General features: G+C 51.5%; 1 protein-coding gene across 12 annotated transcripts in view; it reads right to left on the minus strand.

Annotated features, from left to right (window-relative positions):
* SDK1 (sidekick cell adhesion molecule 1) overlaps positions 1-19,341 on the minus strand; it is a 537,600-nt gene that overhangs the window by 19,865 nt on the left and 498,394 nt on the right. For all 12 annotated transcript variants that reach the window (XM_038539586.1, XM_038539587.1, XM_038539590.1 and 9 more), the window contains 3 exons: positions 14,524-14,685; positions 13,606-13,731; positions 2,857-3,021 (listed from right to left, as the gene is read on the minus strand). In XM_038539586.1, coding sequence (XP_038395514.1) covers positions 2,857-3,021; positions 13,606-13,731; positions 14,524-14,685 — 453 coding nt within the window. The remainder of the gene's footprint in view (positions 1-2,856; positions 3,022-13,605; positions 13,732-14,523; positions 14,686-19,341) is intronic.

Below are 19,341 nucleotides of genomic sequence, written 5' to 3' on the forward strand. Positions count from 1 at the left end.
CCATGACAGACTCCTGCCACCTGTCTCCAGACCAGGTGGTGGGGCTTCTAGTGCAGGGGGGTGAGGGAGGGTGTGATGGGCAGCCCTGGAGTCACAGGAAAGATGAACCCCCCACCTGAGATGGGTTAGGTGGCTGATTGGCTGGCTTCCCAGACATAAGCTCGGCCACGATGGGCCCCTCAGTGGGCTGCTCCTCCTCGGTGGGAACCGGCTCTGGCCCTTCTGGAGCCCAGCTCCTGTCTCAGAGCTCGCCCTGTCCTTGTCCATCCACCACCCTTCCCGTGACTTCCCCTGATTTCATCTGCTTACAGCTGGTGTCCTGGAGTAAAGGGAGGAAGGTGCCTCCCAGTTGGCCCCTGGGGCCCCTCACGCTCTCCACCATGGCCACCACCCTACAACCTCTTTCCAGCAGCTTCGCCTCTTTCTGACTTCCCCCAATCCCTTTTGCACATTGTTGCCAGAGAGATCTTCCTCCGATGGAAACCAACGGTCCCTCCCTAAAAGCCTTCAGTGGCCCCACATTAGCCACAGGGCACAGTCCAAGCCCGTGAGGCCCCGTGGTCTGACTCCTGCTCACTCCTGGTGCTGGATCCCCACCACACCTGTGTAGAAACCTCTCGTCGAAAGCGTTCCCCACTGGCTACCTCTGCCACAGCAGGCCTCCCCGAAGGCCGGGGCTGTGTTTTATTTATTATGTGCCTCCAGCAAAACTGAGCAGAACAACTGGCCCCATCCTTGGATATGTTTTTTGAGAGACAAACAGAAAAAGTTCATTTAAAAGTTGCTTTGAAGAAGGATATCCTTCTTGCTCATGTTTTATTCTGTTTACAAAGAACAGAAAAATGGGAAAATGTTTCTTGGTAGGTGCTGGCTGGCCGTCGGGTCCCACTGGTGCCTTCCACATGCCCCCCTGCAGGGGAGCTGGCTGGGAGGCAGCGGACACAGGACGGAATGGAAAGCCTCTTGTGGGCAAGGCCCACGGTCCACCTCCCAGCTACTGAAGCCCACAGAAAACACATCTACCTTGTGCTAAATCTCTCCCTCATGGAGAAAAATGTGTGCACACTGGGGATAAAAGGGGGGGGGGGTTGTTGACTTTGGATCATGCAGCTGCATAGGGCTTCTTGGGAGATGGCAGGATTCCAAATCCAAACATGTGAGTGGTTTTCAGGCTGCACACAACGTGCTCCATATAATGAGCCAACAAATCCCAACTGACCACCCAGTCAGGCCTGGAAAAGAAAGGCCTCGGTGGCCGCAGGAGGCCTCCCGCCCAGGGAGCACCGCAGATCTGCCGTCGGGCCCGAGGCGGAGCAGACAGGTGCTGACCTGTTGGCTGCTCTGAAGGACGCAGGAAGCTGACCGCAGCCCCCCAGCTGCCTGGCTACCAAGAGTGTGCAACGGGCTTTGGGGGAACGGCGTGCCCACGGGCCCAGGAACAGAAGGGCGAGGGGGCCGTGTTCTCCCGCAGGAACCAGCCTATGCGCTCGGCTGCCTTCGTGTGGGACAGCGAAAGGCTCTGTGCATTTGGAATTGCTTTACGTGGATTTTTTACAGAGGAACTGAGAAGCGCAAACCTTGAATCTCTCAATTGGGGTGATGGGTGCCCAGGGATTCCTTATTCTCTTGTCTCTCTTATGTTAAACTTTTCATAAGAAAAATGGAGGAAATGAGAAAATTTTGATTTTTTCTAAGTCTTACTGTTAAGCAAGCTGGCAGTGTGCTGGGTCTCCTTCTGGCTGCCAGCCCCGCGGGGCCCCAGCCTGCCCACGGACACTGTGCTTCCTCCAAATTCATGGCAAAGAGCAGACAAAAGACGTTTTCAATTTAAACCAGGGTAGTGGGCAGCTTAAACGAATCTACGTGCAGGGGAAGTACGACATGTCACTCTTGATCAGAGGGGCGTCAGTCTGGTTTCTGGCCTTGCCTGTGCCCCTGCCTGCGCCGCTCTGCCAGCTACCTTCCTGAACCACCTTCATGCTGCTCCCTGCGATCCCTCCAGCTGCTGGGCTGATCCACTGTAGGGCCCTGGGTGGCATGACACCTGTGTTTTGTGGGGTCCTCGCAGGGGGGGTCCTCCAAGCCGCCCCCGTAATGCCAAGTGTAGCTGGGGTTGAGGCCGGCCTCCTCGGTCCTCCCTGCCTGGGGTCCCTGCTGCTGGGACTTTATCTCTGCTGCTCCTTTCTCCTGTGTCCTCACCCCTATGCACCCCTCACCACCCAGCTGCACGGCCCCCCTCTTCCAAGAAGTGCTTCCTGGCTCCCGGAGGGCACTTCCCCCCATTGCCACACCTCTTGCCAAATGGCTGGTGAGGGCAGCTAGTCTGTCATCTCTGGGAAAGAAGGGGGCTCATCATCCCAGGTGGCCCCTCAGCCATCTCGGGGGAGGCCCTGATCAAGCACAACTTGGGTCCGGCGGCTGCTGGGGTGGTCTCTGCATTTCAAGCTTCATACAAGGCTCCCAAGTAAGGAACCTTCAGCCAGTGGGAGGGGCTGGGGACTGCACTGGGCCTGGGGATGCCTTCACCCCAGACAGCACACTGCTTAGCTCAAGCTGACTGCTCTGACTCTGGCCTGGGTCTCTGATTACGAAAAAATGAGACAGAAATTAAGACTTGCTCAAGCACAGTGTGGTGAGGACAGTGAGGGGTCTGGTGGTGGTGGTGGTCACATGGGCTCGGGTGTACACCTCTCCCCACCAGCACCGTGTCCTCCAGGCTGTGCCCCCGTCTCCTATCGAGTCTGCACAAAGCCTAGTGCATCCCTGGTTCTTCCACCGTGGCTCCAAGTCACCCCCTCCCCCCTGAGAGGGAAGAGCTTCGCCCTGAGAGTTCCTTCCTCGGGCAGGGCTCCCTACCTGACACGGCCATGGAGGGGCTGCTGGGCTCCCCATAGCCCGCCTGGTTAACGGCCACCACCCGGAACTCATAAGTCACTCCCTGCCTGAGCTTGTCCAGGCTGACGCTGTAGGATGTGGCACTCCGGGGGATGTCCTTCACAAACATATCCCATAGGCCTTCATCTGAAGAGACAACAAGAGAGCAGAGGTTAGGTTTGCTTTTTTCCTGCCTTTGACATGGCGCCTGCCCTGCTGTGGATTCATAGCCACCCTGGCTGAAGGCCCCTGATTTGAGAGCCAGAGGCCAGTTAAGTAGCATGGGGCGGGGGGCTGGGGAGGAGGCCAGCCTCTCCCATGGACAGACTCTGCTGAAGCTGCAGGCTAGGCAGTGCTCCTGAATGTTCTCCTCACCATCGGATCTCACCAGATCCCACTGGATCCCACCAGACTCCAGGCCTCCTTCTGGTTTCTGACTTGCTGTCATCTTCTGTTGTGGATTTCTGACTCCCTTCTGGCTGGCTGTGGTCCCAGCCGCAGTGTGCACCCCTCCTCAACTCCAGGATCTTGCCTCCCTGGCCCACGCACTGATCACCTGCCCTCCTGTGCACCCCTGCCAGGCTTCTGGATTCTTTGGAACACCTGGGGGGCTCCCCTTGCATCCTAACTGGAAGTGACAATATCACCAGGGGCCCAGAGATGACTTCACACCACAGTGTCTTTTACCAGCCAGCTTGCCAGTGCAGTGAGGCCATCACACATGCCACGCAGCCTTGGAGCAGACATGTCACTAGCTCTCCAGCAGGAAGGGTGCTCGTGACAGCTGGCACGGGGACGTGGGCTCACCCCGGGGACTCTGACCTAACCTTGCACACCACACTCCCAGAGTGTGAGGGCATGCTTGCTGCCCTCCACTCTGCTCATCCTTTGGGGTGGCTGCTGCCTCCAACCTGCCCTATTCCCTTTTTATTCTATGCCCCAGTGCTACCAAATCCAAGTGTAAATTAGACAATTATACACTGAATTTTGAAGAGATACTTGCACACTCGTGTTCATGGCATTATCCACAATAGGTGGATAGTCAAAAGGTAGAACAACTCAAGTGTCCATCAACAGATGAACGGATAAACAAAATGTGGTCCATCCTGTACTGCAGAATATTATCCAGCCTTAAAAAGGGAGGAATCTTGGCACCTGCTCCAACACGGATGAACCCTGAGGACGTGGTGCTCTATGAAAGAAGCCAGAGAGAAGAGGACAGACGCTGTGTGATCCCACTTCTAGGAGGTCCCTGGACTCGTCAAATTCATGGACACACAAGAGTAGACGGTGGTGCCAGGGGCTGGAGGTGGGGGGGTCAGTGTTTAATGGGGACAGAGTCTCAGTTTGCAAAGATGAAGATGTTCTGGAGACAGACGGTAGTGACGTCTGTGTAACATTGTGAATGTTCTTAACGCCACCGAACTACACATTCGTAATGATGAATTTTATGCTATGTGTTTTTTGCCACAATAAACATACACGTTTCAAATTTATCTAAACCTTGACATGTAGGAAAACGTTCATAAATTGAAATTAAAGCCACAAAGTTAGGATGCAGAGACACAGGAAGAAGCCAATAGATCTGATTCCGGGGCATTCTACCAAAGGGGCAAGGAAATGTGATCAGCGATGTCATCAAAATCGCAGAGACAGAAGAGCACCGTGGCTGAAGGAGGACAGAGTCTGGAGCTAGAGAGTCCTGGCGCCAAGCCTGGCCCCAGCACACCTCAGCTGTGTGACCTGAGGCAGAATTGCTAACCTCTCTGGGCTTCAACTGCAGAATGGTGACAACCAATGGTGACAACATAGATTTGTTTTGAGGGTTAAACAAAGGTAATACTCATAAAGTGCTTCTAACAGTGTGGTACACAGAGCAAGCAGCGTCCTACAAAGTGTATATAAATCCAATCTCGAAGGAGGTGGTTTGGTAAAAAGTGGGCTCAGAGGCCAAAATGTTCATTTGAAGTACTGATCCTCCATGAATTACAATTTCTTTTACAGGCACAGGTATGTGATCTTTTTAAAAGACCAGGAGATCTGGAGAGGAAAGGCACGTTTGAATATGCATGCGCACATGCCTGACAGCCTTCCGGGGGCTGAGGGTTATCTGGCTCCAACCTTATCATGCACCTCGGAACACCAGATATGCTCAAGTGGATTAGCCCAACAGTACACAGAAAGAAAATTGCTAGTGTATAAGTCCGTATTTGCATAGGATTTAGAGTTTGCACCGATTAAGTCCTTGCAGCCACAGGTTAATGAAGGAATGGCTGTGAATGAGATTTTAAAGGTACAAATTTCTGCACAGGCAGAAAAATAGCATGATGATTATTTATTTCTAAACATTCGCATTTATACTCCTTTCTTACCAAGGTACCCATTACCGATTAATAATGTCAAAATGGCAAGCCATAGCTTTAAGTCCACCCCTCCCTCCGCCTGCCCCAATAGATTGAGGTTTGCACATGGAATAACTGCTAAGATGTCCATTCTGAGTTTTGCACAAGAATAACCTTGGAATAATGGGTGCAGAGGGAGCATTTTCTCTACATATGCTACTCCCTGTGCCTCGGGAGCACTATGGCTCCATCTTCCTCTCTGCTGCCTTCTACCCACCCACACGTTCATCCCACAGATACTGAAGTGCTCACTCTTTGCTCAGGCCCTGTCGGGGAATTAGGTGAGATTTCTGTTCATATAAGCAATTCATAGTCTAAGGGCAGGGGTGGAGGCAAATCAACAAGGTCACTTCTCCTTTCTGACTCCTCTTGACCTCACTCCACACTCCAGCTTGCTTCCTACCAATGGGCTTTCTGAGCACTCCTTCACATTTACCTATTCTCATCATTGGGTCCTTGAGTTTTTCAAGAGTTCAGTAAATATCTATTGATGTGACCCATCTCCCCATCCATCCATCTCTCCATCCATTCATCCTTCCACCTATCCAGTCATCCATCCATCCACCCACTCACCCTTCCTTCCTTCCTTCTACCATCCATCTGTTCACCCACCTATCTGTCCATGCATGCATCCATCCATCCACCATCCATCTACCATTCATCCTTCCATCTATCCAGTCATCCGTCCCATCCACCCATTTATCCTTCTTTCCTTCCTTCCTTCCTTCCTTCCTTCCTTCCTTCCTTCCTTCCTTCCTTCCTTCCTTCTATCCATCTACCCTCCATCTGCCCATCCATCTATCCATCCATACATACATCCACCCACTTACCCTTCCTTCCTTCCTTCCTTCCTTCCTTCCTTCCTTCCTTCCTTCCTTCCTTCCATCTGTCCATCTATCTATCCATGCATCCATACATCCAACTATCCATCCATCCATCATCCATCTGTCCATCCATCCACCATCCATCCGTCCATCCATCTACCATCCATCCGTCCATCCATCTACCATCCATCCATCCATCCATCCATCCATCCACCCATTTTTGTATCTCCATAGCCCTTTGCAGGGCCTGGCACAAGCAGGCTTCTAGTAAATGCCTTTAGCACTTACTATGAGCAAGTCATGAGGAAGTAGTCTAAGGGCTTTAAATGTTGACTGAATTATTCAGTCGTTTTTCCTCTAAGAGGACAGACAAGAAGCAACTGGGTAGTTCAGTCAGTTGAGCATCTGACTCTTGATATTCAGCTCAAGTCCTGATCTCAGGGTGGTGGGATCAAGCCCCATATCAAGGTTCTGAGCTCAGTGCAGAACCCACACTCTCTCTCTCTCCTCTGCCCCTCCCCTCAACTCTCTCTAACTCTCTCTCAAATAAATAAAATCTTAAAAAAAATAAAATAATAGACAATTTTATGCTGTAAGAGACTCAAGAAAAAAAGGGCTCTTTTAAAATTAATGTTGCTTAAACCATTGCAATTAAGGGACTTGTGTGAAAGGTATTCTCAGACTGTTCTGAGTAGGTCTGAACTCTTCTGGAGTGGGTTCTCTGAGTGTCTTTTGCATTAATGTTTCTGTAATGCTTTCCTGCTACTGAAGAAAAAAAATTATTTCCTCTTCCTCTGCCATCACCTAAAGGCCACATTTTATTTTAAGCGCTCTGTCATAGCTCCAGGAATTGTGTTCATTTTTCAAAAAAAAAAAAAAGTTTTAAAATATTGATATAGAATCTCAACACAGAACAATTTAGCGATCCGTTTACATTGAAAAATACTGGGGGAGGGAGAGTCATAGCAAGAGAATTTCCTTCTGAGCTAACAGAAGAAAATGTTCTCGTTTTTATTTTGCTAATTTTTCTTTGCCAAAATTAGCGCATTCGGCATTTCAGACGTCGCTTGTAATTCACTGGGCGATCTGTCTATACTATCATTTCCATCGTGGTCCTGAGTGGGTAAGGAAAGCCTGCCAGCTGTTGAAGCGTCCACTCTGTGCCTCCACCGTGGATTGTTTTTCTCATTTGTTTTATGCCGTTAAATATCTCAATAAATCAATGATGGAGAAAAGTATCTCTACAAATTAGGGGGGAAAATAACATTACAGAACTATTAGCTATAATGAGGTTTGTGCAACTGATTTTCCACGCACCAGGATAATCCCCAGCGCCGGATTCCCATCTCAATCAACACGTGGGAGGCACACATGCCTTTGTACATTTTACGGGCCATTCTGGGGATCCAGCTCAGCCAGTCCTTAGACCACAGGCGAGGCTCACCCCTACCAGGAGGCTCAGGGGATCCCAGCCTGGTTTCCCATTCCCACTCAAGGAGTTCCTACATTACCATCTTGGGTTTCTCAGGATGGAAAAGAGTCGAAATGTCTTCTGAAGCTACATTCCTGAGTGTCTGATGCCTGGTGCCATGCTTTGAATGTCCTGGGGGTCCTACTGACCTTCAGGATGGGGGGGGGTCCATGGCGGGGAGGGAGCCCAAATCACACTTATGTGTGGGGTTCCTGGATGCCCAAGGTAACACCTGCTTGGACTTCTGCTTCTGAAACACCTGCCAGGGAAAGGACACCCCACAAGGTAAGCAGGTGGGACACCGCTGAGAAACTTCCCAAATATTCCTAAATGGATCCCAGTGATCACATGTCCCAAGTCGGGCTGACCTCAGGGGAGGCGATGAGAAGCCACATTCTGACTCCTCAGTGGTTTGGTGTTTCTTTGAAGAATATGAACTCTTTGGGGGCACCTGGGTGGTCCAGTAGTTGATTGCCTGCCTTTGGCTCAGGTCATGATCCCAGGGCCCTGGGATCGAGTCCCACATCGGGCTCCCTGCATGGAGCCTGCTTCTCCCTCTGCCTATGTCTGCCTCTCTCTGTGTGTCTCTCATGAATAAATAAACACAATGTTAAAAAAAAAAAAAAGAATATGGACTCTGCTTTGTCTTTGCTGCCTCGACTGCGTTATCTGTGCCCTAAACACAGGAAGTGGCTGAGAGTAAAGATCCCTGAAGAAAGAACCCTTTCGCACCTAAATAGGTTTCGTTGCCTTAGAACAGACCTGCCTGCAGCCGACAGAGCGAGTCTGTTTCCATCTCGCAGCCCCCGCCTCTCCCCCGCCCAGCGGCAGGAGGCACATCTGCTCCCAGACAATGTCCTAATAAACCTGGAAACATGAACACTTCTCTCCTGAATTGAGACAGAGCCCAGCTCAGGCACATCCGAGGGTCGCTCAATTTATCCCTCCAACGCCCAGAACCGAGCTGCGTGCCGCAGGTATTCAGACAGACGCCAGGCCAACAAAAGTTTGATTTCATGGACAATTAAACAGGGTCTCCATGCTGAATGAAACTGTCACTCACGGGCCCCAGATTTCTGGTTCCACTAACTCACGCAACCAACAACGTGACTGTCAGCCTGCAGCTCTGAGCAAATGGAGGCCTGTCAGCTGTTTATTCCTTAAACACTGCCTTTTCTCTTTGTATCGGTGGTCAGTCTCAGTCTGAAATTTAACAGAAGCAGGGGGTGCTCATGCACGGGGCTAAATATCTCTGAGAAGAAAAAAAAATCACCTTTTATCTGATCCTGGTTTAAGGAGGAGACAGAATGAGGTGGATGTCTAGAAGCAAAGGACACCTGTGCCGGGTGAGCTCAGGAAGAGGAGGCCGCAGCGGATACAGGGGTGGGTGTGAGGCGGGCAGGACTGACTGCCCGGCCGGGGAGGGTCAGCAGCCGGCCGCCGCATTTGCTGACTCAGGGATTTCTGTGAATTTTAAACCTTTGGGAAAAGGTTGGTTTTTTTTTTTCTTTGTTCGATTGAAAAGTCCCAGGGCCGAAGACCCGAATGAACAAAATGAGTGGGGAGGGAGCTGGGAGATGCTGGAGGCGGGGGGCAGGGGGGGCAGGGTGGTGATCAGGGACCAGAACTAGGGGCCTGTCCTCCTGCTGACCAGCTCTCATCTCTGGGCTATCTACACTCATTTGTGAAAAAGGCAGAACAATGTCTGCCCGCACCGAGTACATCCTAAATATGAATTTCACAGCTGCTTCGGAGGGGAAAATATATTTATAGTTCCTTTCGTGCCATTCCAGTCTATTGTGTAAATATGTAAATTCGGTTTCGTGATCTACACAATAAACTGCCTTGGGATAATTTGTGTAAATAAATCATCTGCATAAGCCCACTGCATAGTTTCCTCTGCCTTCCAGGGAATTTTGCAACACCGACGAAGAGGAAACGTACGCACAAGTGGAGACATGCATCTTTGGCAAGGCTGTCCTTGGGTCTGCACTCACTGACCGTCCTTCCCAGGAATGTTCCAGCCCGAGATGCAAATCTCATAGCTGGGATCCCTGGGTGGCGCAGTGGTTTGGAGCCTGCCTTTGGCCCAGGGCGCGATCCTGGAGACCCTGGGATCAAATCCCACATCGGGCTCCCGGTGCATGGAGCCTGCTTCTCCCTCTGCCTGTGTCTCTGCGCCTCTCTCTCTCTGTGACTATCATAAATAAATAAAAATAAAAAAAAAAATCTCATAGCTGCTGTTTGGTTCTATCTCCGCGTTAGGACAGCATGGGGAGATCCCACAGAATTTGTAGGGGTTACGGTGACCATGCAGGAGAGCCAGAGGCTGCTCTGCCATCTGCCCCCACCTGCCTGGGCTGCCCCGGCCCTGCTGGCCACCTCACGACACCAGCCACTAGCTGACAAGCCACCTGCCTCCCGGGGGCAAGATGGAGATTTGGCTGGGTGAGAAGATGGCACGCCGAGCAGACGGGCGGGTGGGGGGCGGCGAGGGGCAGGGGCCACCTAACACAAAGTGGCTCAGGCTCCCCAGACACCCATTGGGGAGGAACCCCCGTGTGCTGCATGGATCCCATCAAAAATAAGGCCTGCTCATGAAAACCTGGGTCCATCTTACCAGATCCACGCTCCCATTGAAAACCACTCCCCTGCGAGGAGAAAGTCTTGCCAGAGAGCTTCGGTGGAGAAAATAAGATAGAGCGTTTAATGTTTTGTGTAATGAGGCCTGTAATAGATGACAGCTGAGATCCAAAGCCCTAAGGCACCAGCAAGGTGTTTAAATATTGACAATCCATAAAAGCATTTCATTTGCCTCTGAGCTGCTGCTGGCCCCAGTCACCGGAGGCAGGAAGCGCCCTTCCGAGGGGAGACAGGGAGCCCCGCAGCCGCTCTGGTTCCGTCCACGGTCTGAAAGGGGAAATCTGTCTCAGAACAGAAGTGGAGGCCAAATTTTTAGCGCTCATTGAACAAGACAGCGTCTTGGAGGTCGGTTTCCTGTCACATCATAGTCCCTGGGGGCCGGTTTCCACATAGCGGCACCAACCTGCCCAGTTCAGGGTCCTGCTGATCTCAGGAGGTGCCCATCTGGCCGAGGACCTCAGGGTACGGGGCTCCATGAGAAACCCAGGCCCGCATCCCAGTTAGCTCGTCTTCACACCACCATCCACGCTCCCTAAAGCTGCATTTCTGGCCAATAAGCAACCCGCTTCCTTCGTTATGGTGGATGAATGAGCACATGATAACCCAAAGAGAATAGCTCCCCAGGCAAGCCTGAGAATCAATACCTTCTCTTTACTCAGAAAGTGCCAGAATGTGCTCTCCACTGTTCAGATTCTGAGCCCATACACCCGTGTCTGGCTGCTGATGTGATACATTCCCCACGGCTGATCTCTGACACGAAAATGCTCGTTTCGAAGATGTGCTGTTGCACTTGATTGAACAGGACACCATCCATGGGATATATATATTTAAAATCTTAAGCTGAGCTTTTTATTTTGCAATAATTATAGAACCCCATGCAGTTATGGGGAATAATGCAGAGATACCATTTGCCCTCTATCTGGTGTCTGCCAATGGGATCATCATGCAAAACAACAGCACCAGCATCACAACTGGGAAGTGACATTGACACAGGCCAGACACAGAATGACCTGCACCCCAATGACCCCACTGTGGTCCTCTCACAGACACGCATCCAGTGGGGTTCTTAACACTCTAGTTGGGGACCAAGCTCTCAGGCAGAAGGAAATGAGTTGGCAAGGGTCTTCTGTGTGTGTATCCTCCAGGGCCTCTTATCTTTCCTTGGTGCCACAGACCCCTTTGGCAATCTGCTGACACCACACCTCTTCACCTCTGAGAAGGTGAAGGAACACCTCAGAATGACTTTAATGCATAAAATAAATTGTAAAAGGAATCAGTTATGTTGCTGATGCCTATAACTACCTAGAGGTGACTAGAGGTTCACAGCAGCCCCATATTGCAGATATTCAGATCCTGTGGGTCATGTGCAGTTTTTGTTGCACTACCTGGTGGACTGCATACATGGTTCTTTGGAAGATGGGGTACAGAGGCTTGGATTTTGGTGAGTGCCACTAGGCCAGGGTCACACCGGGTAACAAGGTCCGGGAAGCGTTCAAATGATAAGGTCAACCATGCTGGGAAGTGCCTGCCAGTCCAGGATGAGATGGAAAGCAGTGGGATTTCTATTGCTGACAACTCCACAGTTTCTACAGCTACTTATGTGGTTTCCTACCTACTGTTGTGGGTTGAATTGCATCCCCTCAAAATTCATGTGTTCAAAGTCTGATCCCCAACATCACAGTATGTGATCTTATTTGGAAATAGGGTCTTTGCATGTGTCAAGATGAGGTCCTGAGTTGGGGCCCTTCCTAATCCTGTATGACTGGTTGTCCTCGTAAAAAGGAGAAAATTGAGCACAGGGACAGAAGGGTACAGAGGAAGAAGGCAGATATGGGGGTGGTGCCTCCAGAAGCCAAAGAATGCCCGAGATTGACATAGCTGGAGACCCTCCCTCACAGCCTCAGGGGACCCCACTGAGCCACACCTGGCCCTTGGATGGCCAGCCTCCAGATGGAGACAGTACATGCATGTGGGTTAAGCCACCCAGTGTGGGGTCCATGCAGCCAGAGTAGATGAACATGCCTGTGTTTATAAGGGAAGGAAATGCTGAATTTCAGTTAGAGGTCAGTGATGTCCATGGATCTCCGTAATTCTCTCAGGAAGCCCTTGGTGGGCCTGGAGGCTCACAATGTAACCTTTGCAATGAATGCTCTCCCTAGATTTGGGGAGAAAAGCGTCGAGTTGCTTCTCTGGTGTCAGTGTAGCTTCTGCAGCCCTCGACTGGGCCCAGACCTGACCGGGCCTGTATTCCAAGCTCCTGCCAGTCTCTGCAAGGGCTCAGGAATTGGATGTTCTCAGCAGAGAGCTTGCTGTCTGCTCTCGGGGCCAACTGCTTCCAGAGGGATGGGGTGGGGGGGGGCCAGTGGCCACAGAAGGCCTGTCACTGATTTGAGACCCTCCACTTCCAGAACAGACCAAATGCCTTGCTCAACACAAGCTACCAGGACCCCTCAGCCTGACGCACTGAATGTGTGAGTGCTTGAGCCAAATAATTCTTCATATTGCCTTTAACAGATGCTGTTTTGGTCTCAGGCACCAGATTTTCTACCTGGAAGTTTCTAGGAGGTGTTTACAACTAGGAATCTCTCAAAAGCAGTTTGGCGGGCAGTCTGTCTGGCACAGTGATGTATGTGACCCTGCAGACCTTCCCTCTCGGTCCAACAGCTTCTTTAAATATCTGACTGCAAGGATGCCTAGCACCATGGACGGGCTCTGGCAGCGGGCTTTCTGCATGCAGCCCTGGCGCACCGTGTTTTTTCATGCTCAGATACTTGCATGACCATCTGAAGGTTACAGCGGACATGCTCAGTGTTCTCTGCATTTGGTGACACCCTCTAGCTCCAAGGAGTAACAGCCAGCTCAGTGCAGCAGAAATTGATTTTCTAATAATGTCCGTGCTTGGTTATTACTGTTGAATGGGAGGAAGAGAGCAAAAACCCTCTTAGGGCACACAGGGTAGGGAATGACCTTAGAGTCATTTCAGGAGCCTGAAAATGGGGCAGAGGACATGTAGGCTTCCTGGGAACAGGCATCTTCATCATGACCAGAAAGGAGCAGGACTCTGTCTATCCGGGTGCAAACACACAGAGCCTGGGATGAGCCCCTGGAAGCACTCTTGAATCCTACTGATGAGTTGGAAATGTCTCTAAGTGTCCCTAAGTTTGCATGTACCTATTTCTGAGGAAGACGATACCACGTTCCCAGAGACCTGCACTGTGGCGCAACATGGAGAATCTCAGACCCGCAAGGTGGTGGAGGAGAGGGAGAGAAGGGCCCGACATTTCATCAGGGTGCCCTCATCTCTGTATCGTTAGGGAAAGGCTGAGAGGAGCCCAAGGGCTCTGATATTCAGACTCTGGGGTTGGCAGGTACCCAGACCCCCCCCCCTTACCTGAGGGCCTGGCCTCGATGACGTAGCCAGTGGTGGGTGTCCTGCCTGCGTTTCCCTCGGTCCACTGCAGGGTCAGTTCAGAGGCAGACTTCGTGACCAAGACATCTCTGGGGGAGCCCGGAGAGCCTGTGGGATCAAAGAGGCAGGGGACGGTAGAGACTGGGACAGGTGGAGCCAGGCCTAGGTGGCTTAGCCTTGCCACATCACACTTTTCTCATCCTAGATGTGGGAAGGCTACATGGGTCTCTGGGATTGACCAGATGGAACAGAGATGAGCCATGCCATGGGCCCAGTCCTGTGCCTGATGTGCAGGGGCCTTGTGAACCTAGATTCTGCTACCCTCATCTTCCTAGGTGCCCAATAGTTTAAGTACAAAGCCATGTGGCTCCTCATCATGATGTGAACACTTCAAACTTCTCTTGTGTATCTGGTTGCCAAAATTCATGTGTGTTTGGGGTGCCTGGGTGGCACAATTGGTTGGATGTCCGACTTTTGGCTTTTGGCTCAGGTCAGGATCTCAGGGTTGTGAGGTCAAGCCCTGAGTTGGGCTCCGTGCTCAGCAGGAAGTCTGCTTGGGATTCTTTCTCCCTCTCTCTCTGCCTCCCACCAGAATAAATAAATAAACCCTTAAAAATTCACTTGTTTTCTCCCAACTTTTTCAGAAAACAACCCAAAACGTTACATGTTTAACACCTAAGAATTTGCTCATCTATATTTAACCAGTCCATCCATAAAAGATGGTGCTAGCACATGCTTTTGAAGTCACCCATGCTGCCAAAATGGTCCTGTGTTCCTGCCCACTCTGAGTGGGCCACGGTCGCTTAGCTGACGGCGAGGATGGACCCCTAGGTGGAAGGGGCACACCACTCGCCTCTGGCGCTGTACTGGGCGCAGGCCCCACCACAGAGCTCCACTTACCCTCAGCTGGCCCGGCCGTGACATTGGCTTGCAGTTCGGGCCCGTAGGCAATGGTCCGTGCTTGCACGCGGAAAAAGTAGGTGACTCCTTTGGTGAGGTCCCGCACCTTCAGCCAGCGCTGCCAGTTCCCGTTCACGTCCACCGTTACCACCTTGCTCACCCCTGGAACCAAGAGCAAAGGCCAGGAGAGGGCCACATTTAGAGAAGCAACCGAGCACCAACTATTTCTCCATGGCAACAGGGACAGCATCCCCGGCTTGCTAAGGAAGTATTGCTTACAATTAGGAGGAGTTTAAGTGGTGGTAATAGCCAATTTTCAGCACAGATACGTGTAATTAGTGTTTAAGTCTCATAAGTGGTGCTGGCAAAGGGAAGACCCAGCCTCATGGTGCCAAGCGGGGAGGTGGCCCAAGTGTCCCACACAGCACTGGGAAGACCGCCGTCCTCCTGCACCCAGGTCACTCTCTCCTCCCCTGCGCTCTGAGCGGCACCAGGATCTGTGTCGCTTGCATAGGTGACCTGGAGCTTCCTGACTTCGGAGAAGAGAACAGAGAAGAAGATGCAGGAGTTTTCATTTCAGCTAAAAGATGGGCTTCCTGCAAGAGGGGTCTCCAGCCCAAATGAGTTGGCCTAGCTGTGGCCTAAAGACCTCAAGCCACTGGTAAAAACTTTATCTTTGGATTTTGAAGCATTGATGAAGAAAGGCTGTCATGGCAAATATCGATGCCCTGCACTTGGAGAACCATGAGGACAGGGAGACATTTTCACTCCTAAATACATAACTGAAGCAAAAGTGTAGCTGGTAATTAGAAAATTGAGATTTAACATCGGGAGAGGAAGACACATAGTAAAAATTATACAAATGCAGCATTTTTCCGGGACAGAAATGGGGCTCTCTGATTAAAGTTTGAAGGTGATGTGTTAGAAAAAAGTCTTGTAAGCTCCTGACACAGCATGTGGGTGTCTCTGGGCATCCCTCGGGGTGGGGCGATGAAGAGGTGGCCCCTCTGACACTAGTCGGCAGAGCTGGTCGGGAGTGCTTCCCTAGCACCTGCCCCTGCCCCCGCCCCCGCCATTGGCCAGGCGCTCAGCGTGAATGGACGGGCCTGGGAGGTCATGGCTGGGCCTGCCCTCAGTGTGGATGGTTGGTGCCCTCGGACCCTTCATCCTTATATCTCTGTGACCTCAGAAGAGCCCAACAAAGTGTTAATGACAAAACGGGTTCATCCTTCAAAGTCATCAAAGCCAATGTCTTTCAACCTTACAGTTGTCCAAATACCTTCCAGCTGATTCACTGTTTTCATATTATGCCTTTTGTAGAACACTGATTCAGCTAAATGATTCTCTTCCAAACTATGTCAGAATGTTTCTGTGTTTGAGTGACCTCTGAATTTGAGTTTTTCTATTGAGGAACAGGGCCCTTTCTGCCCAGAGAACCTGCCCTCACCTTGCGTGGCTCAAGAAAGGGGCTTCAGGGTGACAGTTTGCACATACAATGACCACCATCAGCAAATGGATGGGATCTTTTTGGATATAAAGTTATTCTGGATGGCACCCCTCCTTTTTTTTTTTTTTTTAATTAAAAAATGCCTTTCTTTTCCCCAGAGCAGAACAAACCCATGTGCAGATTTTGTGAATTCCAACCCACTAGGAGGTAGAGTTAGTCTGGCCTCCCCTGCATCTCAACTATGTCAGAATCTTATTTATTTAGTCAATTTTTAAACCGTGCCCTACTCTACAAAGCCCCGGGGTGCAATCATATAAAATACTACCATTTAAAACATTTAAAAAAACATAAAAGTAGCTTTTCCATAAAATCCGTTCCCTAAAACATGAGAAGTGGCTCATGCTCCATGTGGTTCGGTGCTCCCCACCGTGACCAGGGGGCTGGCCAGGGGCGGCGAGGGGTGAGCCAGGCCCATCTTCCTGATGGAGTGACCACAGGGCCCATTGGCACTGAGTGGACGCTCTGCTCTCTGCTCCCTTGGCCAGGGCTGATGAGCATCTGGCTAGCCCGGAGTCTGCCCCGGAGTCTGTCCACGTGTATCCCAGGCACCGCCAGGGCCCAGGCGAAGAGGCAGGAAAAACAGCCAGGAAAATCACTACCGGCTGACATCACTGTTGTACAGCTTTTCCTCCATCTTCACCACACAGGCATATCTATGTGTCTAAGCACACATGTCATGTCTTTGGCAATCTTCACCAAAGGACTGGCATTACTGCAGATTAGTGCGATTCTAGCCCTTGCTAAACATGCCTGATGTTTTCACTTCATTTGCAGCCACATCTCTGGGAAACATTCTTGGAGGCATTGTGAAGATCTGGAAATTGTTCAGAGACCCACTTGCTACTTTCCCTGATTTCCTACTGGGAATCCGGATAAAACATGAAGGAGACAGGGGTTGGTTTTCTCTAAGAGACCCCCCACTCAAGAGGCCCGTACACCGAGCTGATGGGCCAACTGCTGCCCTTGGGAAAGGGATGCAGCAAAGGCTTTGTGGAGGAATGAAGGGGGCCCCCACCCCCACCCCGGGAGAGCAGGATCTAGGTATGGAGGTGGGACGGCGAGGGCTGGACCAGCGGCCAGAGATGCTGGACAGTTTGACCTCCGCTGAGTGTGTTCCCCGTCACTGCCTTCTCTGGCTTCGTCCCTGAGCGTCTTGTCCTTTTCATGATATAACAGCATAGTCCTGTGGTCAACTGACATTTCCCTTCCCTCTTGCCAGCCAGAAGTCAAAATGCCCCAAAGGGCGTACGGGCAGAGAGAGGGCACGGGCAACCCTCTCCTGCTCTGAGTTTCTGCCCTTTACTGGCCTGTGTTCTTTTCTGGGCTGGATGGGGTCAGGACCTGTGGCTGCTGTCTGGCCAAGCCAGGGGCTCTGGCAGATGCCATCAGACCAGACAGGCACATGGCGGGGGGGGGGGGGGGCATCCTGAAAAGTGATCCTGGCATTAGTGGCAAGCAGTGACAGCCCGAGAAGGTCAGGTCACGGGGTCGACCACGCGGCACTAAGGAACAGGGCTGGTGAGCTGGTGGCCAGGGACATGGGAGGACCTGGGGGCCCATGACTGGCTTCACCCTCAGCTGGAGCAGGGGTAGTGCTGCTTCAGGATGGCTTCTGCAGTTGACACAAAGAACCCTCAGACTCGCGGAGGGCCTGGCTCAGTGGCGGCTTCAATGCTTCCCATCACCCGCCCTGGGCCTGGACCAACCAGGAGACATCAGGGAGTGTGGGATGCGCCGGAGCCATCCATCCATGGTCCAAGTTTGGGGGTCTGGATGGTTTCTTCTCTAGCACCCAGGGGACTTGATGAGGCTGTGCACCCCGAGATTCTGGAGAAATGCATGAGCCACTAAGCGAAAGTGCTTTCTCCTGAGTTCAGAGAATAGCACACTCACTGCCGAAGCAAGGAAAGCAGGCAGGAAGAACCAGCCCTCTTGACAGACAAGAGACGATGCTGATGACGGACAGACTTATTCCTTGTGGGAAGAGGCAAAATAGTTGCAATCAAGTGACTCTGCCTATTGTCACTGGAGGGAGAATGACAAGCGCCACTGGTGGCCATGAAATGCTTTGATGACCACTCCTGCCGCTCTTGGCGGTGTTCACTGCGTGTTTACTTGCAGATGTGCAAGCACTCCAGACACATCCCCATCACCGTGGCTTTCGAACCCATCCACTGGGGTTCAAACCCCACGCGTGTCCGCATTCCTTACCTGCAGGCCCTGGGATGTCATCTTAAGGGCTCAAAGCCTGATTTCTTGTGAAATGCCAGTAAAAGTGGCCCTGACACTGTGCAGCTTTGTGAGGACTTGGAGGGCATATCTGCAGCTACTTTGCTTGGGCCTGGTTTGTAGTAATCCCTACCTCAATGCACCTGAGAGGTGGGCATGTGCGTTGGGGCTGTGTCTACAGGGAGCAGAGAAAAAGCTCATGTCAGCTGCGCATGAGGGACCTGAGTGTCTAGCTGGTGTCCTGTGAATGATGCCAACATTGCTGTAGAACGGCCACGTGACCACAACCCTGACAGCACCAGGAAACCACATGTGCAGGATCATCTCTCTGGAGGGGGAGGCAAGGCCATGGGGACAGATGTGTTGTGAGCCAGCAGGACTCTGGGACATCAGAACTGGATGTGTGGGGGATCACGAAGCAGGGCCCGCCATGGCTCACAACCAAGTGGTGATGATGGCCATGGTCTTGCCTGGCCAGCAAGTACTTTTTTACAAGAGTAGGGGAGCCAGCCTGGGCACCAGACCCAGGGGTGCCCACCACAGAGTTTCTAGAAATTCTACAAACCCATCAATGTACTTATTTGAATAAATCACTTATTTGAGGAAGTATGGGAAGACTACTGTCTTGATAAGGAAGGACTCTAAGGTCACTCAGGACCACAATTCTTGGCAATCCTTTCTCCTTTCCATGTCACTAGTTAATCTGCAGGGTTGGCTCAGGAACCAGTGTGTGTGTGCAAATGTGTGCGTACATGGGAGGGTGGAGACAGTCCTGGGCAGCAGGATGGATGTGTCCAGTGGCTCCCTGCCCTTTGCCCATGCAGAATGAGCATGCACAGAACCTGGCTCCTTCTGGGCCCGTGCTGCTGGGACTCCAACCCTAGCCGTGCCCAGGCCACCTGGTCCCCAGCCAGGCAACCGGTACTGAAAAGAACACAGCATGTGCGGCCATGAGCCCTCTGCCATTTCACAAACTATAGGCCTGCCCTATCTTTACTGTTATTTACCAAAGTGCCTCAATTGTCTGAAACTCTTCCCTCACGTTTTTGCATCTTTGATTTGGGATTGATGATGCAAACGTA

Source organism: Canis lupus, chromosome 6, assembly GCF_011100685.1.
Source record: "Canis lupus familiaris isolate Mischka breed German Shepherd chromosome 6, alternate assembly UU_Cfam_GSD_1.0, whole genome shotgun sequence".
Taxonomy (NCBI): domain Eukaryota; kingdom Metazoa; phylum Chordata; class Mammalia; order Carnivora; family Canidae; genus Canis; species Canis lupus.